The sequence below is a fragment of the Patiria miniata genome, unplaced genomic scaffold (genome assembly GCF_015706575.1).
Source record: "Patiria miniata isolate m_02_andy unplaced genomic scaffold, ASM1570657v1 HiC_scaffold_4, whole genome shotgun sequence".
NCBI lineage: Eukaryota > Metazoa > Echinodermata > Asteroidea > Valvatida > Asterinidae > Patiria > Patiria miniata.
In genome coordinates, this window is record NW_024037071.1 from 5,111,610 (window position 1) to 5,136,214 (window position 24,605).

At 39.2% G+C, this 24,605-nt stretch overlaps 1 protein-coding gene across 1 annotated transcript; it reads left to right on the top strand.

Moving 5' to 3' along the window:
* The first annotated feature begins 51 nt into the window (after positions 1 to 51).
* LOC119739695 (putative aminopeptidase W07G4.4) lies at positions 52 to 24,367 on the top strand. The gene is made up of 15 exons (XM_038214717.1): positions 52 to 157; positions 1,739 to 1,874; positions 2,205 to 2,353; positions 4,050 to 4,158; positions 4,855 to 4,979; positions 5,321 to 5,423; positions 5,914 to 6,075; positions 6,654 to 6,718; positions 7,254 to 7,369; positions 7,723 to 7,841; positions 8,210 to 8,293; positions 9,763 to 9,820; positions 11,096 to 11,145; positions 11,690 to 11,821; positions 22,596 to 24,367. Exons 1-15 carry the CDS (start codon positions 141 to 143, stop codon positions 22,722 to 22,724), a joined length of 1,554 nt encoding a protein of 517 aa, XP_038070645.1. The 5' UTR covers positions 52 to 140; the 3' UTR covers positions 22,725 to 24,367.
* The last annotated feature ends 238 nt before the right edge of the window (positions 24,368 to 24,605 follow it).

Here is a 24,605-nt window from a genome sequence, read left to right on the forward strand (position 1 = left end):
CTGAGAAATCAGGGTTTGGATCATGTGACTCGTCACATGATTTTCCCGCTTGCAAACTTTTCGTTGGTGACCGTCTACTATATACTAGAAAACGTGGCAAGTTTTCCCGGAGTACCAAGAAGTCTTTCTTTTCGGGAAAAATGGCGAGATACGGAGGGTGTGTATTTTTGTTCACTACCTTGTAAATACAATACATTCACGTTGTACGATACGATACGTGTGTTGTAAAATTAATTTATATCAATTTGGAATAGGACTAGGAGGAGGTTTATTTTAACTTGGTTGGTTTTCTCTTAGGCCTACCATTTGTAAAAAAAAAAAATGTTTTAAACATTCTAATTTTGCTCCTGTCAGGCTGTTGTGCGCTTTCTTGAAAATCACGCAATCTTAAGAATGCGCGCGCATTCTTAAGATTGCGTGGGAATATCACGTGCGCAATTTATGAATTTTGCGCAATCTTAACAAACCTTGCACGACATAATTATGTTAAATGAAATGTATAGCGGTTAAAAGGGAAATAATTCATATAAAATAAAGAGGAAAGAAAATGTTCTATGCTTCTGTACTCGTATAACTACGATAATTTGAATCAAATTAAACCTGTTATTATTGCCTTTTTCTGCCTACTATGGGAAGTTTTGTAATAACGGAGGACTGGGAACTAGTCTGGGAATACACCTAAAATCAGAAGGCTTCTCTCCGTCAGCTGACGGAGAGAAGCCTTCTGATTTTAGAAGTAGTCTGGGAAGTGCTTTGTTTAGGCTAGACAAGTTACAAGTCCCTGTAATCTGTATGTATCATAGCATGTCACGAAAAGAAAAGATGTCCAGAAGCTGCCAAAAATTGCTCTTTTGACTAGATAGAATCCAGCTCTGCGGCGTAATCGTGGGGGTGTGAACAATTAATAGGTGGCAATTTGGTTATATATGTCAGTTTTCGTCATTTCCGTCAGATGATGACATTTTCGTGTAAATTTCAACATTCCTACCTAGATCACCTGACAAATGACTACAGTTAATAACATCGCTATCAGCTGATCAGGAATATTGATTTTAATAGTACACGGTTGATATCATCACTGATCATTCCAAAATTTGCTGTGGAATAGCAAAAATCAATGTAAATTGTTTAATTCCTACACTCACTAAAGTTAGGCTGTCGCATTTGAAATGCTTTGGACCTTTTACTACTAGGTTAAAATCATGTTTGTTTCTCAATAATTTTCTTTAAGTTTCCTACAGTGTAGCCGCTAAGGCCAAAAAAAATTATATTTCTGCTTCCGGTTTCCCTACCTAAATATTCTTTTATTGGAAATAATGAGAAAAGAAAAACATTCAAAACCATCAATTTCTACCTTTTACCCTTGACTACACGCAGACCCCTCAATATGATCGTACACAAAATAAATGTGCAAAAACGAAAAATTCCCTACCTACCTACCCTATTTTCAAATGCCATGTAATCGGAAGCAGAACCACTTTTTTTTGGCCTAACGTTAGTACTTATTATAGACCCTAGGCCTAGCATATATATATTTTTGTTTTATTGTTCACCCAAATTAAGGTCGATTGATTCAATGATTGGGTTTTTTTCGCGATTGGTTGACCCTGAAGGAAATCTCTGACTTTTTGAAGTGAATTCTTCTGAGCCTTGAATAAAAACAAAAAATGAAACACTGATGGCAGCACAATCAACCGAATAAAAGTTTTCAAAAGTCGGAATCTGGTTTTTTTTGCAGACTTCCATGCGAGGTGGTAGCAACCTCAGACTGCAAAGATGCAAACAGCGACAGCATCGTTCTGGTTGCAAGCAGTCTTGAGAAATTGACAGGATGTCTGGAGCTATACAAGACGGTGCTCTTGGCTCAACAAAAGGTACAAAACTGAACTCAAGCTCTGATCTCTATTATTATTTTTAGTTGCAGTTACTGTCTCATCCTAGCAAAAATACCTTGGGAGTTTGGGTTCCTTTTGTGAGTACGTCTGTTTCTGAGGGGAAAAATAAGTGGAAATCCCCAGAGTTTCAACCAGTGACCGACTCTCTTTTTTTCTCTGCAGGTTGGCAGTTCTTTAGGTTGTACAGTGTCCTTGATTGCTCTACCGCTAGACCCTCCCAAAGCTTTGGTCTTTTCACCCACTGGTCCAATCCAGAGTTTCCAGCAGTGCTTCTCAGATTTTCAGTGACCAACTCTTTTCTCTCTCCAGGTTGACAGTTCTGTAGGTTGTTCAGTGTCCTTGATTGCTCTACCGCTGAACCCTCCCAAAGCGTTGGTCTTTTCACCCACTGGTCCAATCAACAGGGACTACGATGATGTCAGACGCTTTGCAGATGCAGCTGGGGCCGGTATCCAACGGTAAACAACATAACTTTTTTCATTTGTGGTTTTGCCCTTGACCTACTTATTTTTGGCGAGCTGCGAAGCAGATGCGAGCCTATGTAATACCAATTTCCGTCCGTCTGTCCGGGCGCCCGTCCGTCCGTCCGTCCGGCCGTCCGCGTTTAGATAAAAATGTTGAAGTTTTTGGTTTTAGTTAACTTGGGGAAAAAAATTAAATGCAGTTGTCAGCTATCATCTCTAGGCCTATAACTTCAGTTAGGTTCATATCATTGCAGTAAATTTTATGATTTTATTGAGGAACTTTAATTCAAGGAAATGTTAAAGTTTTTAATTGTTACATGTACATGTATACTGGTATAACATGTACATGTGTGTATACCGGTATAACATGTACATGTACACTATGCATTTTGGGGATGTGCATGAGCTTCTGGTTTGATCTTTTAGTTTATGGGGTTGGAGTAGGGATGGGGTAGGGGAGGGTGGAGTGGGGTCGGGGTGGGGTATAGGGTTGGAGTTAGGGTTTGTGTGAGTAGGATGAGTAGGGGAGCTATAGGATGGGTGGGGCGGGGCGGGTTGGGGTGGGGTGGGGTGGGGTGGGGAGAGGGGTTGGAATACTGGGTTTGGGTGGGGTGGGGATTTGCAGGGGTGGGGTGGCAAAAGGTAGGGAGAGACAGGTAGGGAGAGGATGGGCATGGATGTAGGGGTTGGGTTAGGAGGGGGTTGGGCAGGGGGCGGGATATATGATCGGAGTAAGGGTTGGGTTGGGGATGTGTAGGGATGGGTTGTTGTAGGGGTTGGATAAGGGGAGGGGGCAGTATATAGGGATCAGAGTAGGGGTTGCATGGGGTCAGGTGGGGATGTATGGGTGGGGGAATGGGGTGGGCGGGATATTGGAATTCGAGTAAGGGTTAGGGTGGGGATATGTAGGGGTGGGTAAGGACAGATAGGGGAAGATAGGGTAGGTGGGTGTAGGGGGTTGGGGTAGGGAAGGGTACGGGTCAGGGGAGGGGGAAGGAGATAGGGATTGGAGTTTGGGTGGGGTTTGGATGTGTAGGTGATAGGGTGGGGATGATTAGGGGAGGATGGAATGGGTGTGGGTAGGGGGTTGGGTGGGGGAGGGGGCGGGTTGGGGATGGGGTAAGGTTTTGGGATGGGGTAAGGTATGGGGGAGGTGGTGATGGTGCTGTGTCTACATGTACATGTATACCCATTCTTGTTCTGCATTTGTGGCGACTACACAAGAGTTTTCCCATGGTAATACAAGTATGGGGAGCAGAAGACACTGTTGGGGCTGCAAAAATCCACAACTGGGTCCTAATTACCCTAACAATGGAAAACTCCCCCATAATACAGTGACGGCTAACCTATATACACATGTATTTATTAGGTAATCTGTTGACTTTTTATGTTGACATTTAAAAACTGACCCCTACACCTAGGCACATCAACAAGAATCCTGATCCCCTTCCATCATGCCCATCCCCAACCCTACCTTCAGCCTCCCTTCCTGCCTTGGACAGCGAGCCATGGCGGCTTCGCCGTTCTAGTTTTAAAAGCAGTGCTTGGAAGAAAATATTTAAAAGCGATCTCCGGCTTAGCAGTGCAGAGGTCTCAACAATTGAACCACTGAGCTTGCCAGGGTTATGCAGGGTTGAGAAACTGATCTATTTTTTTACTTGATATAATATGTTCATTTTGTTCTCTTTAGTGCAATAACAGCAGGCAGCAAGCATCCACTCCTTGTCTGCGCTCCTGATGATACTTTCCCTAAAACCAATCTGGTATCTCTGCTTGGTGCATTGCAAGTCTTGTATGTGGTAAGAGTTTAGACAATATTTTTTTTCTAGAAATTGAACAAACTTGTTCCGGTTTGAAGAGCCTATTGGCTCCATGGGCGAACAAGAGAGTGTGCTCCTTTACAACTTTAGAAATCCTAGTAGGCGAGACAGCATGTTTACTGGTTCAGGTGCCATAGCCTGAAGTGAGCCCCACTTTAATAATTCTGTACAGTAAACAAAGCTGTAGTGCATATTGCAAAATACGCCCCAATTAGTTTATTCTGAATGTTCACAAAGTCCGTATTGTGTGTAAATGTCTCTGCCAGTGTTCTCCGCCAACTCTCCCTTTCTTGCCATTGAGGGGGTATGAATACCTGTGTGTGGGGCCCATACACCTGAATTTTTAAATGTTTGAATTAAGCTGTTTGCTTTTAAACATACTCTTACGAAATGTAAAAGTATCCCATAAAAAAAACACATTAAAAACACTGTTTTTAATTTCTAGCATAGCAAATTTAAAAGAGATATATATCACAAGGAGACATTGATACATGGATTACTAATATTTTATGCCATAACTTTTTAACTTTTCAAAAGTAGAGAGATCTCCCAATATTTTTCAAATTCAAAATGTCAAGACCTTGTGCTTTGGGTGATTTTTGTGTTTGACAGAAAATCTATACTCGCATTTTTTTTATTACAATTTTGCTTTTACCATGTTTTATTTCCCCACAGCCCTTTGAGATCCGTCAAGATGTTTCTTCTAAGGCCAAGAAGGTGGAGAAACTCCTAGTTTGGTGCGAGGATGCTGCAAGCAAAGATGCTCTGATAAAACAAGCTACGGCTATCGAGAGTGGAAGGTAGCTAGCAAGGATTTAAGTTGTTTGTTTTGATTGAGAAAATCAGTCTTGTAGTCGAGATAGTTGTGATGGATCACGAGTACGTCACAAGTCTTGTCACAAATCAATTCACAAGTCACGGAATGAAAAATAACAAAGAAATCCTTTGTCACGGTTCTGAATAGCTTGTGTGTTGACTGGGGACTGGATGACTTGTGATTGACTTGTGATCATCTGTGATCATCTGTGATCCTTCACATGTACCTCTGATGCAACACGGTTCACATGTCATATTTGTTATTTTATAGTCGCTGAATCAGCAATATGTGACAGTTTTCGTATTGTATATTTCACTTCCTCAGGCTGGTAGCCCGTGATATCGGTGGATCTGACCCAGAGCGTATGGCCGCACCCAATGTTGCCCAGTATGTAGCGGGTCTGTTCCAAGACTCGCCAAGCATCAAGGTAATTGCCTATGGCTAATCGTCTATAAGTGCTAGCTTGCTGTGACTCTATATAACGCTAAATGGGAGAAGAAACCTATTTTTGAATGTGTTCTGGACCCACACACAATCTCAAAACAGATAACATGATCTCACTTCAAACTTGTTTGTGTGCGAAACGTCACAATACAAATTTTTAAAATCTGATGATTATCATTTACAGGGATGTAAGCCTCTTAGTAATTACAGGATGTCGGGCTTTGTACTCCGCATTTAACATATTTCCACCTTAAATATGTGTAGACGTTTACCGCAAATTTCTTGCACATGTCAGAGTCTACTTGCAACGATTATCGTTCATCTTGTACCATTAATTTTTTCACAGTACATTGTAAGGAATATAAGTATTAGTAAAGTCTTAAAAAGTACGTCTTAAATACTGTTTTGTGAATAACTGCTCAGTTCATTCACTTATTTCCATTTCAAATTATCTCATTCTTTGTTTCCTACAGGTGAGCGTTGTTTTTGATGACAACACTCTGATGCAGTCGTACCCGCTGTTCTCGGCCGTCAATCGTTGTGCTAAGCTTGTTCAGCGTCATCAAGGACGTATCATCAAGCTAGAGTATACAGGAGCAGGCGAAGTGAAGAAAACATTGATGCTGGTTGGTAAGGTAGGTTGGTGAAAAGAAAGGTCGAAGGTTAATGGTGTCATTATCGTGCAATATCTTGAGGAAGATGTCAATTTTAATACCAGTTTACAGGCTTATAGGATCATTTGCTTTTCATAATTTTGTTTCCAGTAATACCACTCAAAATCCACAGAAGAATGTTCAAAACCTAACCTGTTGAAGTTTCAGCTCGGTGGATATTACACTTTTCGAAGAAACAGTAGAGGAAAAACGCCAAACCTTTTGATCACAAGACATGATTTTGTCTGTACAACTTTTTATTTCCACCATTCAGTCAATTGACTGGTTGTTGGAAATCACCTACATTTCTTGATGTCTTCCTAAATGACAGCAAGCCAGATGGAATCATTTAACAGGGCATTTAGTGTCAGTAGGATCTTTAATCCTAGTAAGCTTATTATTGATAATTCTGAAGGTTGCTTTTTGGGATAAATGCAAATGATCCCATATACCTGAAAAAAAAATGGCATGCCAAATCAAGTGGTTAAGACATCAGCAGGAGATCATGGTCCGAGTCCCATCTAAGCAAGCTTGTGAATTTTCATATTTTGCTCTTTCAGGGCGTGACCTATGACACAGGTGGAGCTGATATTAAAGCTGGAGGTCACATGGCAGGAATGCACAGGTAAATATGATAGATTCAATTTTTCAAAAGTTGTCGAGGCCTACAATACTTTAGTTACGTTAAGTTTTGATCATTGTTGATGCTAAGAAACTTCTTAACTCAGTGGCGCACCGGGGGGGGGGGGGGGCCTCGGGGGGCTTGAGCAAAGTCGGCCGTATTGACGAGTCGGCCATATTGACTTGAAAGTGATGTAAAATCTCAATTTTTGGAAGTTGTGAAGACGAATGAAAGCAAGTTGTTTACTAATTAATTCCAGCCTGCTTCCATGAATAATTTAAAATTTGTAATGAAACATTTTCTAATGTTTAAAGCCAGATTTAAAAAAAAAAAATACAGTAAAATTAGGCTGCATTATGCCTGCATCAGTAGTCTGGCGCCATCTCATTCAACAATTAACAATTAATGCAATACATTCAGGGAACTCAGCAAAAATAGCCAACTCGGGCATAAGGCCCATGCTTAAGTAAGCCAATGAATTTGTGTTAAGATTTGGACTATGCTTTTTATCTCAACTTTGGAATGATATTTCTTTCAGAGACAAGTGTGGAGCAGCCACCGTTGCGGGATTCTTCCAAACCTTGGATCTCCTGAAGCCCAAGAACATCAAAGTGATTGGAACCATGGCTATGGTCCGTAATAGCGTAGGAGTGGGTGAGTCTGAAGCCAGACCATTAGTACATCCATCACCAGACCACAACTTCAATCTCTGAAAATACAAATATTTTCCCTTTCTTCTAAAGAAATCAGAGGCAAAAAAGAGTCATGGAATATGGCAGTTAATTCACACATCACCCACTACCTTGAGCATCTTGCAATGTTGCATTTCATTAGTCAACAGCAGTTGAAATTGAGTAATGAAAATAATGATAATAATGGATTTATATAGGTTATCAAGGTGTGGTAAATAATTGCATGAAATCTTGTATTTTCATTTCCCCCCCCCCCTTTTTAACCAATTATAGAAATTTGAAATCGTTTTCTTTCTTTTTTCTTTTTTTTGTCAGAGAGCTATGTATCTGATGAGATCATAACATCGAGAGCTGGTAAGCGTATTCGCGTCGGTAACACTGACGCTGAAGGACGTATGGCAATGGCTGATTGCCTCTGTGAAATGAAGGAAAAGGTTTGTCATCTATCAACTCTTGAAACATTCTCAAAGAACACTAAACACCCTTGAACAAAATCCCAATTCCCCATGCTGGAGCTGGGTCCAACCCCAAGACCCCTTTCACACTAGCACGAATCCAACATGGCTTCTACGCAAGTCCAGCAATGCACATAGGGAAAATGTTGCGAGGCTCTACCCAGATCCAAAAGAGGTCAGCTGGCATAACAGTCACCTCCAGTCAAAGCATATATATGAAATTCAGAAAGGGATTCTTAACTTTTCAAAACTTGATTGATTTTGACTACTGTGATGGTGTAGCTGAATTTGCCAGCCAGAGAGGGAGGGGTAACCAGTCTTTCAATCATTTTTGTTGTTATTTTTAGGCTGGGAATGAAGTGAATCCTCATCTGTTTACCATAGCAACACTGACTGGGCATGCTATCCGTGCGATGGGACCCAAGTATACCGTAAGTATCACTACGAACTGCACTGCTTGTTTGTCGTGCGTTTATGTTACTTTCTTTCTGGCCTGTCCTGTAGATCACTGTCCCTAGTACACTGTTAGTACGTGAAGATATACTGGATGAAATTAGAAAAAATTCATTAAAGATTTGACTTGTTTTGCACTGATCAGGCCATCTGAAGAGGAATACTGCCTTTGAAAAAGATAATTTTTACACGAAGGTACAGCAAACATTCCGTCGTCTGTCATTTCCACCGTGCAAACTTGTCAATCTAATATCTAGCAGGCCTTTTGAGAGTGGGAAACGTACTTTGTTTGTCCAGTTATTACGAAATCTGTCAAAACACTTATCGGATAATTTAAACACCCTCTCACACATGAGATGTGTCAAAAACAAGCTGTTCGCTTCGTCAACACAAAATGCCCGGCAACGCGCCCCTACGTTGTTTTTCATCCGTGTAGGTTGTACGCTCGACCTGCGGTATTATACAGTGTTGTTGCGGTAGATAGTGCAGTGATCCGAAATGTAACTCTCTATTGATAGACCGATTCAGGCCCAGGGGCGCGAGCTTGTTTATCGTGTTCCTGCAGTGTAATTTGCCCGTTTATCCTGCAGTCTGTGGCATAATTTTCCTGCTTGAATTGCGTTCCTTCTGCTTAATTCAATTGAATCCGTCTCACTAGGCTGGAAGTGTGCCGCTCTAACCCCTAGGCTACAGACCGGTCCTTACCCTGGATATTTTTTGTTGAAGATTGAAATGCATCTGTTGTAACATTATCCAAATCCACTGCCTTTTTGTTGAGACAAAAAGGAAAGAAAGTATCTCCATGGACACCGTAACATTGCCAGAGAAATCAGAAACATTCAATTTGCCCCTTGAGTAGTTGCCACTGTTTAAAAAAAAAGATATTTGCTTCTTTTTTTAACTTGTATATAATATGAGAATGAATTGTGTTTAGTTCTCTGTTAATAGATTTCTCCTTGTTTTCCAATTCACTGTTGTAGCATCATTTTAACTTAAAAGTTCCTTGATCTAGGGATTGGAATAAAATAAAAATCAGAATAAAAGGAATGAAAATTTTTCAGTGCAGACACATAAGATCGTTTCTCTGTTGTGTCTGTTTGTTTATTTAGCTGTTTGGCTGTTGGCAATTCCGTTCCCAGAAAGAGAGAATCTTTCTTCAGCTGTCTCTCTATTAAATATCATTGTTCTGAAACTCTTCACAGCTAAATGCAGCTAGTCAAACATGTTTGTTTTTTCTTCGACTGTCTGCAATTCTCCAGGCTCCATTGAAAAGCACTGTTAACCTTTTTTTTTCAAAAGTTGTGACAAGCAGTACAGCATATATTAATATTATATGGATTTATACAGTGAATACTGACAATCATTTTGTTGTTGTGTTATTGTCTTCTTGTTAGATTTTGCAGCCTTAGTTTTGTTTATGTAATCTGTTTAATTTTCTACTTTTCAGATTATCTTGGATAATGGTCCGGCTTTCCAGACGAAAAATGCACAGGCCGTGCAGGCAGGTGAGATAATAATTCTTGCAATTTAATCCATTATCACTGGTAGTACTGTTTGCTACGTTGTGAAAGGGAGAGTTGATAATTTGTCATTTGTTCATTTTGTTTTCATTTGAAGTAGCAAAATGCTCATAATCAAAAGAAGGGTGCTTAACAACTAACCTGATGAAGTTTTAGCTCAGTAAATGCTGTGTGTTCTGAGAAAACAATATTCTAGGATCTCGTGTTCAATTCAAAAGTTGATTCATATTTTGAATTGCGCCCGAAATCAGCGTCCGGGACACATTCTCATTCAGCCAATTGCAGCTACACGATGTCACGCACCTCGCATGCTTGTGCGTCGTGTCAACACTTGTCTGCACCCATTTGCTGAATTACAAATGAACTACTAACGGAAATTTCCTAAAATGCATCACTTGATGCATCTTTGGAAATGGCCTTCTTTTATTGTTTTCTTAAAGGGAATGTACAACATTTGCTTTTGCTGCAATTTTCAGAAATAAATGGATTTGGAGGATTAGTATGTCATAGCAAATATTGTTAAACTGACTTGCTTCACATTTTGGGTTCGGAGATGCTTGGAAATCCAAGAAAACGTACCATGTTCTTGTAGTCTGGTTCCCTGACCCCACTTAAGATGAAACAGAGCAATTTATAGACTTCGGGGAATTGTTAGGTCAGAGAATCAGTCTAGCAGGCTTGTACCCAATTCGCAGGTGTGTAATCAATTGCAAGAAAATGCGGAATAACTAAATGTGAAAAGTTAGGAGCATTTTTTTTTTAAAGCCAGTTTTCTCCAATGCTGGTCAGCCAACCAGCGTTGGAAAAACTTGCTTAAATTAGTGATGTAACAAGAGAAATCTCCATGCATGCGCAACCGTTAGCACGTCCAGGCTATGAAATAGTGCTTAAGGTTAGCACAATTTTCTGCTATACAGGTAGTTTATAGCGCAACTTCTCTGCTAACTGTTCAGCAGTGCTATGAAATAGGGCCCACTTCAGAAGCCGCTCGTGTTTTCTTAATAAATATTGAATTTACGAGGTTTAGGGGCAATGTAAAAGAAACTGCACGGTGGTGAGACATCGTTCGGCTGAACACGGATGAAATATGAACAATGCCCTCAAGCATATAAACATCATGATACATTATCTTTAGAGTCAGGTACCTAAAATCACCTACTGCATTTAGTAGGACTTGCTTAGAACAGGTTGCCAGTCTAATTATCTGAATTAGAGGTTTGTTAATTCCATTTTAGTTACATTTATTGTTTTGTTTTGCAGCCGGTGATCAAATGGGCGATCCCTTTGAGATTTCAACCATTCGTAGGGAGGTGAGCTTAGTTTTATTAATTTTTTTATGAGCTATTTAGAAGTTCCAAAATAATTATTTTGCGTTCAGTGGTTAAAGGGGAATCAATTTAGTATTCATTTTCATATTTTAAAAATTGTGATTTAAAATTGAAAGTACATGTATGTCATGTAGGAGCAAAACAAATTTAAAATATTTCATTTTTAAGCAAACTTGGACAGGATTTAAACAGAGTACTCAATTCCAGAGACTAAAGCTGGAATTTGAGTCTTTTGTATTTGAGCAAAAGTCTTAAATAACACTTTGTAATTTGACTCTAGTTTTGACATGAGTTTGACAACATTTCAAGTGTTCGATTCCAAGACTATCGTCTTTCTCTTAATAGCAGACTTGACTCGGTATTACATACATACATTTCGCAGTCTTTGCATAATTCCTAGGGGTGAACCAAAGTCTCCTGCCCAGAAATAACATTGTCTACTTCTTGTTTAGTAAACTTAATTAGGTGTGTGTAAATGTACTTTTCTTCAAATTTCATTTTTGTGTGTTGCCCCTTTCTTGTTCAGGACTATGAATTCCACACGGGGAAGTCTGAGTATGAGGACATCTTGCAATGTAACAATGAGCCATCTAGCTCTACAGCGCGTGGCCATCAGTCACCTGCGGCATTCCTTATCATGACCTCCGGCCTGGATGCGGTAAGTCAACTTTGACCTTTCAACCCCAAGTTACGTTGTGTGAAAAATTGTGTCTGTTTGTGGAGCAGTGTCATTGTGCAAAAGCACAGTAAAATGTTCATGAAGCTCACATGTATGTTTTTGTTAGATGTTGATGTTGGATGGAACACCGGCAAAACAAGATCAGGACGCTACCGAAAACATGCCAGATAAAATGACTCATGTTGTGAAAATCCAAGATATATGTACCTTTAACAATAATACATATCACCTAGCAGTGTTACGTGCGCATTCATTTGCAATAGGCCTGAATAGATATTCATTAATTATGATGTCCCTGAATTAAGGATATCAAAGACATAAATAATGTATTTCAGGACACCTCAATTTTTTTATGACATCGCAATTTATTTAACGACATTGCAAAAAAATTTGCAGCATAAGATTCACGACATGCATTCACAAAATTTTTGCCACGAATATTTTATACGAGCTCTATCTACGTTATTCAAAACAAACATTTATCGCATGTAATTTGACGGATTTACATAATCACTCAGACCCAGGCGCTGGCATGTGATCAGTTCGGTGACTTTAAAGCTACAGTCCATCATTTGCAGCTATCCAAAAAGTAACTGACGTAATTATTCTTTCTGGCATGCTGTCATTTTGAAGAAATCAATGAAAGAAGGCCTTTCAAACGGTGCGTCTATCATTGGAAATTTCCGTTAGTAGTTCGTTTTTTTATTTGGCGAAGTGCGCGCAGGCGTTCACACGATGCACACGCACACATCACGTAGCTGCAACCGGCTCAGTGAGAACGTGTCTTGTACGCTGAATTCAGGCCCAATTCAAAACATGATTCAGCAACTTTTGATTTGAATTCGAGATCCTAGAATGTTGTATTTCTCCAAATAAACTGCTGAAGCTGAGCTAAAACTTTGTCAGGTTAGTTGTTCAGCACCCTTCTTTAGATTTGGCGCACTTTTGTTGCTTCAAACGAACAGAATGCACAAATTACAAATGATGGACTGTACCTTTAATAAGGCCTTTGTAATATTCAACTTCTGTCCATACAGACAGATGTTTATATTTTACGTCTGCACTGGACCATAACCCATGCATTTTGGACGTGAAAAATGGCTATAGGAGAAAGTATGCTGTATACGGACCTAGGGCATGCAAAGTCATCATAAGCCCGTTTGATATGGAAATAAATAATCACACAAAAACTCCTGACATCAATACATGTCGTAAATTTCATGTCGCAAAAAAAGGTTTCCGAGGTCGTAAAAAAAATATGCATTGTCGCACAATTTTAGTTGTTATCTCATGAAATACATTTTTGTCTTTAGTGTCAGTGGCACCATAATTAATAACTGCCTTGCAAAACAAACCAAATTAACAAGAAGTCTATTGCCAACAAGTAACAAGTGAAATTTCATCTGTATGGATCTGTCGGTAAAATGGCACAAACAAGCTTTTTGGATAAAAGTCAAAGTATCATGCTACGGGCTGTGTTCCCATGTGAGTTGACATTGTGCATCGCATGCAACATTCTGTAATAGGAATCGCAGTCATTTCCCTCCGGCGACATTCGGCAGATTGCCCCCCGTGATCGATCCTTTAGAAATCCCAAGATGACATAATTCACGTGGAGTCATGGCTATGGCTATTAACTGTATCGTGTGAATGGTGAAAGTCAAAGCCTTGGCCACAAAACAGCTGATTCTGACGTGGCAAGTGTCTTACGCAAGTGCACAGTGCACTGCCTAGGGCTGGCAGTTGGGGAAATCTACGGAATGTGTTATTCCCCAAAAATACATTCTTTGCATGATTTTGACCACATAATGCCATTGAAATAAAGCATTTTGTGTTTTCTCAAGCCTGAAAATCAAACTGATTACTTTTATGAATCAAATTTCCAGCAAACTTTCCAATCAAGATCCATTCCATTATCTGGAATTCTATCCATCCACTAATCCATTACAAAGACTGTCTAAACTGTTAACACATTTATAACTGTAGAACACGGATGTGACATTGTGAAGAATGCGTTACGAGATTGAAGAACGTAACAACATAGTGCATTGTGTCAGAACAAGTAGCAACCTTAACCCCAACCTCACCTAAAGCTACAAAATACTACTGGTAGTAAACTGTAGTATGCAGTACTTCAGCATACATGTATAACTGGGCACAGCACTCATAGTATTTTGGTGTATGTGGTGCCTGCATACATAATTTTTGTAGTATTCTGTAGTACTCAGTTCTTTATCACAAAGTAATGGCTAGGACTCAGAAACGTACCTACCAGTTTAACGAGAAAATACCATGCTCAAAGTGAAGATAGGACTGATACCAAATACCCTGTGAAATTATTCCTCCTGCTATGGCATCAATCGGAAGAAAACAATCATTGAAGGTGGTCTGAGAAACTGTGCCCACCCGTACAGATGTGTTAGCAACAGAATCCAGTTACGAGACCCAAACAATTGTGCATACGCTCGCTCTGTTTTCTAAAAATGGAAACTAAGATTTTGAACAATTTTTGTTTCAAAATGCACTAAGGCAAATGTTCCCAGTATCTTTTTCCCTCCTGTTTGAACAGTCACAGACAATCACAAAATCAATCCTCTTCCCCTGCCATGCCTTTTACACAGGCTAGTCACCAACAGTCAGATCATATTTCAAGCAATCACTCTGACTACTCAAATTCATTCAAAAGACAAAAAGCAGGCGACTGGTAGGCATCAATCAACTGGCTTATCAATCACCCACAGTCAAATCATAGCTGTATCAAGTTACATAAACAGTCACAGCCAGTCAGTCCTACTTTATGTAGCTGGGAGCTCTTAACTGTTAAACACAGTCACTGGATTGAGTTTGACTGCAAGGACAACTTGGCACAGAATGTATGTTTGCGTAGGAGGCTTAATCCTCGTCTTTCCAGACATTGATGACGGTAACATGAGGAATGGCAGCGTTTTATTGCGACCAATTCTGAAGTGCCATTCTCTTGTGTTTCAAGACAGACGCACTTTGAATAGTCACTGTTTAGTAAGGCAATATTTTTGCTCCAGGCTTGACACGCATTGGGATATTCACATCCAGTGTGTTAGGTTAGTGACTGCACTTTGGAGATTAAAAGAACTAGTTCTTGTGTCCTGATAAAAAGAAAAGGTTATGCACTCTACGTCAGTTGAAAATATCAAGATGATCATACCTAGTCCATGATGTGGCATTCTTTAACGCTAACCCCCTAGGCATTTTTGCTAGGATGCAACCTCAATCCTGCAAAATCCTCTAACTGCCTCCATGTAAAACTTGCATACAGCCTCAATCCTGCAAAATCCTCTGCCATTTCTTGAATGTGGGCCTTGGAGTGGTGATCACTGCATCAATCCTGCAAAATCCTCCACAATCAATATGTTGAGGCAGAGCCAGTGACATCCTGGAGCAATGCGGAGGATTTCAAGAATAATCTAGGTCTAAATTTATGCACAGTTGAGCATAAACAACACAAGGTTTCGGAAATTTCAGATTTTCCTGACACAATGTATACTTACCATGAAATACGGTACCATACCATTTTTACAGCTTCAAAGTTGTATCAAGTTTATAGAAAATTACATTATATTGCAAAAATTATAAATTGTAAGTCATTAGGGTCAACATATTTATTTAAGAAACGAAAAACAAAAACAAAAAAGACCTCATATTGAGTAAACATCTTTTATAAATATATTATGTAATTCTGCCTGTCACTCTTTATGAATAGTCAATAGAGGGCACCATTTTGTGCAGTTTTTTACTTTAGTTCATTCCACCTCATGGTACATGTAGAATTCTTCTAAATAAATGAGATATATTATAACGATTAAGATAAAACAGTTTATTAGTATTAATAATAGCTTTTGGCAGGAGAACTGCAAATATCTGGCAGCTAGTCTCATCGTCAGTCTGAATTCTCTCCCTCTACAATAGAGCACTCATCACCCATTCATAGATTCAACAATCACGCTTGTTTCATTGTTCATGTTGATGCATTGTTAATGACGCGGCCAAGTGAAGGATTGTCAGAAAGCAGGCTAGCGTCTTATTGTGTTCACTCCGGATGTGGGTCGAGGCAAGCCAGCGTGCTCCATCAACCCAGAATAAAGGGCTTCCGGAAAGCCGTCCCTCAGATCTATGCTTCTCCTTTTTGATGGAGGTCTTTGATGTACAATAAGGTTCTTGGAGAGAATGGTAGCCTAACGGGACTGAGAAAAGCCGCCCATGTGAATTAATTTCCCAGTGAAATAGTGGGCTTATGGGTGTAAGAATGGGCTTATTCTTAGAAGGTTGTAAAGGTCTTTTGGGCATAGCTACATTTACATGTATTTTGGAAACAGCTTTTTTTTTTAATTGTTGTGCAGATATACAGTACCACCTTCTCAGATATATGGAATCCGATACCGTTAAAGTTTTAGCTTTTTTTTCTGGAATTATGAGGGCAAAAGCGTGATCTGTTTCCCACATACATTCACGCATGAACACTTGCATGTATAATCATGTTCTTCATTCAATTTGCAGTTTCTATTTAAAATAATACGTAATTATAAATGTATTATTCCCACAGTTCTCTATGGAATTCCTAACCAGTCTCTAAAACACCAAGGGAATAACTGCTGTTCTGGAAAAAAAATACCTGTACATGGTTGGGAAAAATGGCAAGAATATAAATTAGAAAAAAAAAGCTCAAAATATAATTTGTGTAGGCCTCAGGCATTCCAAGGCAATTTAGAGAGCGAGAATATTTTATTATATTATCAGCTCACCATTTGAGTTTACACATGCAGTCATTATGCTAATGTTCTTCTCCGTGGTATTAAAAACTTGGTATTTTTTCCTGTCTCTGCGTGCAACCTTGGTCACAAAGATTTATCCAGACAACTGCAGACACTTAATTCAATCCACAATTTTACCAGCGCGGCATGTCAGTACACAAAATGCGGACAGCTAGATCTATATACCCAACACTCTTCCAACAGCGTGGAGAGGATCTAGAGGTAGATGTTTGATAAGAGCGAGCAGGATTTGACATCTTGTAAAACAAGCATCTTCATTAAAGCGTCCATGCAGTGAATTTTGCAAAGGAACACATTTTGTGAAACGTTCTACTCCTCTTAAATGTGTGACTATTATTTTTGACATCCTTTTTTGGTGAATTTTATTGAAAAGTGCTTTTCTTTAAACATTAAAAAATGTTCATGCTTTTCCGGACAACTGAGGGCGCTGTTGCTGTGATGTCATTCCAGGAAGACACATCTCAGTTTAGGGGTTTTGTGTTCAAATTGTGAACCCAAAATGTGCTCATTGAAAACAGTTGTGAGAAAGGGTTGCTCATTGCCTTACTGCCATGTACGTAGACAACAACGAATCACCCAAAAAAAATAAAAGTTACTACAACAAAATTCTAGCAACTTTTGTGCTGAAATAGCTGTAACATGGAGGTTTCTGCCCGGAATGACATCACAGTTTTGCTCATGAATATGGAAATTTGAATTAGCATAAAAACCAAAAAGGCACGCAAATTATGTCAAATGCCCTTTAAAATGGCAAAACAAAAATTGAACATGAGATTAAATGCTGCACAAAAGTGCATTTTCAAGGATTGCATTAAAAAAAAGTACATTGCATGGGCCTTTTAATTTTCGTTTTGAAATGGTGTCCATGGTAACCGTATCCTGTGAAAAAAAGATAAATTTGCTTGTAAACCCCGAGTTGTTGTAAATCTTCTTGTTTTTAAATTTGTTAAAAATTAGCTTAACGGGGAAAAATATTTTTAGAAAACAAATGTAAACATACATGTACATGAAATGCGCATTTTAAAGTCGGAGTGTTTAAAGGGAAATACTTGATACTTTCCTTCATGAAACTTTCCTTTTGTTATTGAATTACAGTATTTGCAACTGTCATTGCAGCCAGACATGATGAATTGCAGACTGCAAGTGATGTCTTAATGATTCCATAATGCATCAGCTCACGGGCGTCATTACAAACTGAAGCTCTTGATCAAACTCTGACGCTTGCTTGTTTTATTCATTGGTTTGGTGAATTAAGTATTGATGGATGTCTTTGCCAATTCTTTGAAAATGTCATGGAAAATAAGCCCGGTGTGGACATGACATATTGTGTTGGCTCAGAAAAACATATTGTGTTGGCTCAGAAAAACTAACGCCTGTGGGAGAGGATATTTATTTGGATATTTTTTCGAGCCAAAGTCGTCGCTCCGCTCATTATTATCACAGTAGGTTGTGACATCATGGAAGAAGATGTGTCAGGTTCAATTTGTTACGGTTCTAGGTACACTGACTTGCAAACGGCATCATTTGTTGGAAGCAAATGAGTAACCGCCGTTGTTATGAAAATGCGGTAATTTGATAGTCAGGTTGGTCCTTGGGGGTCGGAGAATCTGGGTTGTAAACATTCAGGGAGAATGTTGACCTCATGAAGACTTGGTGACAAGGAGCCTCATGAAGCGATAGGAGAGGGAGGGAGTTTAATAACCAGCAAGCAAACAAACAGATTGGGAGAAATACCAACCACAGACAGACAAAGAGAGGCACAGCCAATTAAACCGACAAACTGATTAAAAGAAATATCAGTGGCAGACAATCAGATGCAGCCAATTAAACTGACAAAATGATTGAAAGGAATATCAATAGCAGACAGACAGACAGATGTGCAGCCACCATAACAGACAAACAGATTGAAAGAAATATCAGTAACGGGCAATTAGATGCACAGCCACCATAACAGACAATCAGATGCACAGCCAATTAAACTGACAAACAGATTGACAGAAGTATCAACAACAAACAGATTGACAGAAGTATCAACAACAGACAGACAATCAGATGCACAGCCAACCCAACTGACAAACAGGTCGTACTAAATATAAATAAAACGGATTGACAGACAGATGCACAGCTACCATGACAGACAAAGAGATTGAACTTAAACTAACAAACAAATTGAAATAAATATCAATAGCAGACAGACAGATGCACTGCCAATTAAACTAACAAACCGATTGAAATAAATATCAAAAACAGGCAATCTGATGCACAGCAAATTAAAGTGACAAACAGATGGAAGGAAATATCATAAAATTGGCGGACCGACAGATAGATGCACAGCCAGTCAGCCTCCATAACAAACAAACAGATTGCAAGAAATGTCAATTAAAAAAGGACATTCAGACAGGGCCTTAGCTAGACTAAGTACAGACAGGCATGTAGACGGACAGTGTTGTGACGATCATTCATACATATGGACAGACAGATGACACTCTGGCAACTAAACTGACAAACCAACACACATACCAATGAGGGGATACAGAGACGTACACATACATGTATAAACAATGCACAGACAAACTGACAGTATGATCATGATTGCTTTCAAGCTTCACATCCCACCATATAAGCATCTAAGACACATACCTATAAACAATTAGACAAATTACAACAAACAGAATGACAAACAAATTGTCCAACCTAAAGCACGAAATCAGACTGTCAGGAAAATACACCCCTCAGTTGTGCCTGTCAACTAGGGAAACATGATTTCAAAGAAAGAATGGTTATAACCATTGCCTGAAGGATGCAAACATTAAAAATACAGGGTTGCGGTAAATTGTTTACCATGTTTAAAGTTGATTTTTTTGGGAATAACCCTTTGTAGGATGGGAGTAAACAGGATCAAGGCTAGAAGTAGGCAGCCAGGGATATATATATTGTACACCTGTTGTAGGATGATTGCAAGATGACGATGATGTTGATCTTCAAGTAATCAACCCTCAGGTTCTATAATTTTCCGCCTGCGTAAGCCGCTACTCAGAGATTTATTTTCGTTGACAATCACCTTGGCCTTTCATTTTATCCCAGTCGTCTGTCTCTCGCATGACTTGTTACTTACACCCACTCGGTCCGGCCTCCACCTCCGACCAACTGTAAGCCCTTGAGACAAGGAGATTGTCTCAAGACATGTTATGTTGTCGATAATAACTGGGATTTGAGTTGTTCAATATCAGGATGAAGATGGAAAAAAGAGGAATTTTTTATTGACATCAAAGCTAAGTCCCAAAATAAGTTGCATTTAAAAGAGACATGGTACAAAGTTGGAAAGGATTAAACTTAAGATTGATGCTCATTGAGGATGAAAGGAAAAGATAATTTTTTTAGGTTTTGAGAGTTAAGTCCTGCAAAATGTATTCACCACTTTTTGGGTAAACAAGTTTAAAATATGGAGGCTGGCAGCTAGCGATCCTTGTAGTAAACATGAAGGCAAGTGTATCCGGCGAAGGTGTGCTACGCCCACTCAGGTCCCATGAGGTTTCACAGTTCTGTCAGATACGTGTCAAATTTTCAGAATCCGGAACTTTTCCGGAAGGTTTTCCTGCAGTGTTGGAGAATGGGGAAGAGGTTTTTACATAATATGCATGGGCACGCTTGAAGTGTGGATTATAATTTGATTACTATGGAATTGAAGTAAGGCTTAGTGGGAATGGCATCAAAAATGTATGCATCTTGTTCGACGTAGGTGTAAGAATAATTATTGGAGTGGTGTAGCAGTGAATAAGTACTGCCGTAAATGTGTGTACACGTAAAATTAACGTCTGTCACCCTGTCTTCCAACTTGAAGATCTTGTCTCCTAAAGTCTTTCGTTATTTCATAGTATGGCAAGATTTACCGTTCTTTAAGTAGTAACACTTGGGCAGTGAATATATGCCTGTAGATGTAATTGATTTTTGTCTTCTCTCCATCGATTTGTTCTGTGGGAGAAATGTCAAGTGAATCATAGCAGTGTTATTGTGGATACAGTTTGGTTACATTCTGTAAATATAATCGCCTCATGTTGAGAAACATACAGTAGCTGTGCTGTAATCCACTGGGATTTGACTAATCATCAAACACAAACTATAACACTAAAGTTTGGGTCGGAGAAAGAAATGGGATTTATTTTGGATCTTGGACTTCAATTATTACTGGCACTTTACCAGCTGAGTTATGCAGTCTTTACAATGGGATGTGTTTTATGTCTGAGGTAGAATACATGGCCACTTTGACTCCAGCCTATAACATTGACTTTTCAACCAACTGCATTCGTATTTTCAGGAACGGCATGGTTTTAAAATAAGTGTGGATGAACTCTAGATGTGTCCTCATGCCAATAATCTCAAGATGCACACGAGGGTACATTGCAGGTGGCATTAAGGGAACCTTGTCATACATTGACTCACTTGCTATTCATAGTCTTGTGATCATTTACATTCACACAAACACCAGCTAGATTTCCACTTGTCCTAATTCTACACTCTCACTACTAATGGAACATTTATCTCATGTAAATTTGGGAGTGACAACTGGGAGGGATGTTCGAATGCATTCCCGATGGCGTCTGGCACTAACACGTGAAGACACCACTGTTTTAGGCACATCCAGAATTAAAACGTTTGGAACCCGAACCATCTATTGTTCATGGACTGAGTCCAATGGAGTCTGGAGGCTTCCATGAAGAACCTTATCATGCTTTAAAGTCAATCTCACAAATTCACCTGACCATGTTAGTCATAGAATTTATTGTCATTTGTATATAAAAAACATACATTGAAATTCACTATGGCGTTGCGAGCTGTTAAAAAGCTGTTGAGGATACATGCACATTTATGTACCTCCGTTATATTCACTGAGATTCATTACTTAGGCTGTAAAGCTTGTTCGTGTATGTTTTGCACAAGGAAGCTCTGTTAGCCTCATTGAGATGTGGTGGACACAATAGGAGGCACGATTTTGTGCGGGTATATTGGGTAACCGAAAAACAATTTACCCCTATCAAATGGACTCCGTTCATGAATGGTAGAGGGCACTACATAACCTCTTGTGAGAGCTCTAGAAACATCGCGTGCGTGAACTCATTCACACACCTACATGTACGGTGCAAAGTATGCATGAGAGATGTTGTTCTGAGAGTGAGTCCACAAAATGGTATTCCATACTCATGAGCGTCAGGCATGGTCCACAATGTTAGTATGAGCCCCTTCCTTTGGTTGCCCCCGAAAGTTTCTCTTTGTAACCATAGAGCGGGTACTCATGCTCAGAGTCCATAAAGCCGTCCTATTGTGTCCAACTACATGTATCTCAAAAAAAGGTTAATCCATCATTTTTATTCGGACTTGAACCAGTAAAGCAAAATGTCAGGCACTAAGCAGTGTTCTAACATCCTGTTGCTCTCAAACCTTCTGAAACTATCGATGACCAAACAGCTTCATCAATCCAGATGAGACATGATCAGACATCCCCCCCCCCCCCCCTTTGTCTAACTCTTCCTTAAAACAGGATGACGTCATTGACTCGGCGCTTAGGATTACCATGAATATTTCATATTTGAATGTATATCCCTCCACCCAACCTATTTTTCCCAAAGGACCCAGTTGGCTGTGGAATTTGTTGAGAAGCTACGCTTGTTGTTTGCATCAATAAGATAATAATAGCCGTTTGACCTATAGATCAGACCATGAGACTAGACGAGGTCCAAATAACCTTCATTTTTTTCCGGAAATGACAAACTCCAATTGGTATTTACTTATTAATGGCAGCGGTATGTATTCATCAGAGTCTACTTGGAAATCAGTGTTTTGGGGCACTTTGACGTCTTCACTGAATTTGTTTGAGAAGGGAAATCGGTTGAATGATGCCACGAAGCATAATTCACTTCTTGACCTTTGACCCATTGTTTCCTGTACAGCACGGTATAGACTCCAATCAGCCGCTGAAATATTCTCACCTGGATATCGCTGGTTCATCGGGCCCCTTCCCAGGGGTGCCAACAGGTGCACCGATCCCTGCACTAACATTCATGTACCTGCTGAATTAGCGGTCCCGCCCACTCCTCACTCACTCAAGCCCCGCCCAGATGTGGAGCACTACTGGGCAATAGAGGTAGAGCTAAAGTTGTTTGTTCATGTACTCCTTTGTTTATTTGTTTGTTTGGGGGGAAATGTTGGGTTAGTGTGGGTACTCATAAAATGAGATTTTGTATAACTCAAGATTAGAGAGATTTTCAAGTTAATTATGTTGCCCAGCACTCACGATAACCAGAGATGCTAAACAAAGAAAACATTGGTTAATATTGTTTTTTTAATTTACGGTTCTCTTTTATTTTAGAAACATTTGCAAAATTGTCCACAGTGACTATAGATACATTTGTTTCATCAGAAACGTTCATGAGCAAAATGGCTCATTATACTGTGGATGATATACATTGTAGTTACATCAGAACATTCCACGTTTTTGTTACTTTGTGTTTTGCACTTTAAAAGAAAATAATTTGTGAGCAAAAATTGTGTAATCTTTTGGTTGTTGGAAGAGATCAAAGAATCAAAAAGGTATGTTAATCCTATCAGTAATAATAATCAAAGCTATTTTTGTGATAGTTAATGTTCTGCCTTATTCAACCAAGTATATACATTTGTACGTTGACCTGAAATTTCTCCGCCTGCAATAATAAAACGATACCTAAAAAAACACTTTCTTTAAATTTTCATGTAGAGGAGATGACATTTGAAACATAACACTGAAGTCTCAACTGAAGTCTCTTAAAACTAGATGTTGAATCCCAAACCTAAAGAAAAACAAGATATGAGCAACAAACTTCTATCAAAATAGATATTCTGTATGTGATCATAAACAATGTGTAGCAAAATAAACCATGTGATTTGTTCGTCGACAAGCAGCGGGCCAGAGCCATATGAATCATTCTAGCGGCTGAACCCTGTATATCTCTGTCTCGGGGTATCGCTTGACATATCAGGACGGATATGGTTACATGGATTAGACCTACTGCGTGATGGTCAGATGACACACTTGGAGTTTTGCAACTCCTCAGATATTTAGTGTTCCGGCCACTTGAGGTAACTGACCACAAACAAAAACTGTCAGAAATGAAGGATTGAAACATTGCTCCAATTTGGAATTGAATGACATTGAATTTAATTTTCACACTTAATTAATTTTAGTAGATATGGTCATTTTGAACTTCCTGCTTGTTTTAACACTTCATTCCTCTTGACTTCTCTTTTGTTGTTCATGCTTATAGTCAGTATACCTGCATAAGATTTGCTTAATAATGTGTGAAATTTGTAGTCAATTAATTAGCACCTGTGATAATTGGAATGACCTAGTTTTTTGGGGGGAGTGAGATAATTTCTTTTGCTGAATTTATTCCTTTAAAATCGTTTTGAAACGTGATTGAACTCCATAGGAAAATAACAATTTGTATTTCCGTCTTGCCAATGAGGGATTTTCCAAAAGTTCCAAATTCACAGATTTATTCTTTACTCGATATCATTTATAGTAATCAACCTAGTAAAAATTGTATAATTATGATTCTTATTTAGCGATCTTTATAACTGATGGATTCTGAATATGTAGGCAGTCTTAATGGAATGATTAGATGCAATAAATGCAAGCAAAAGAATCAGACAAATAAATCATTTCTGTGCTATATATATATTTAAAGCAATGTTGAGATTTTTTTTACTCTGTGTTCAACCCGGCCCAGTCTATAACTGCTTGCCCCTCACACCACTATCTCCTTGCATGCAATCTTTAATACCTCCCCTTGTTCACATCCCATTTTCTCTGTGTATGTTCAGCTTTCCAGCCCTCGTCCAGTCGCGTGTTTGTCTTCCAGAAGAAATCTCAAGGGATTCCCGCCTCCTCAAAATTGAAATCTCCAGGCTCTCCGTTTTACTTC

Bases quoted from the DNA above. Each gene is read 5' to 3' on its own strand.
- LOC119739695 (XM_038214717.1), top strand. The intron at 2,354-4,049 runs GTAAACAACATA...TGTTCTCTTTAG, and splicing joins GCTGGGGCCGGTATCCAACG to TGCAATAACAGCAGGCAGCA. The intron at 6,076-6,653 runs GTAGGTTGGTGA...TTGCTCTTTCAG, and splicing joins CATTGATGCTGGTTGGTAAG to GGCGTGACCTATGACACAGG.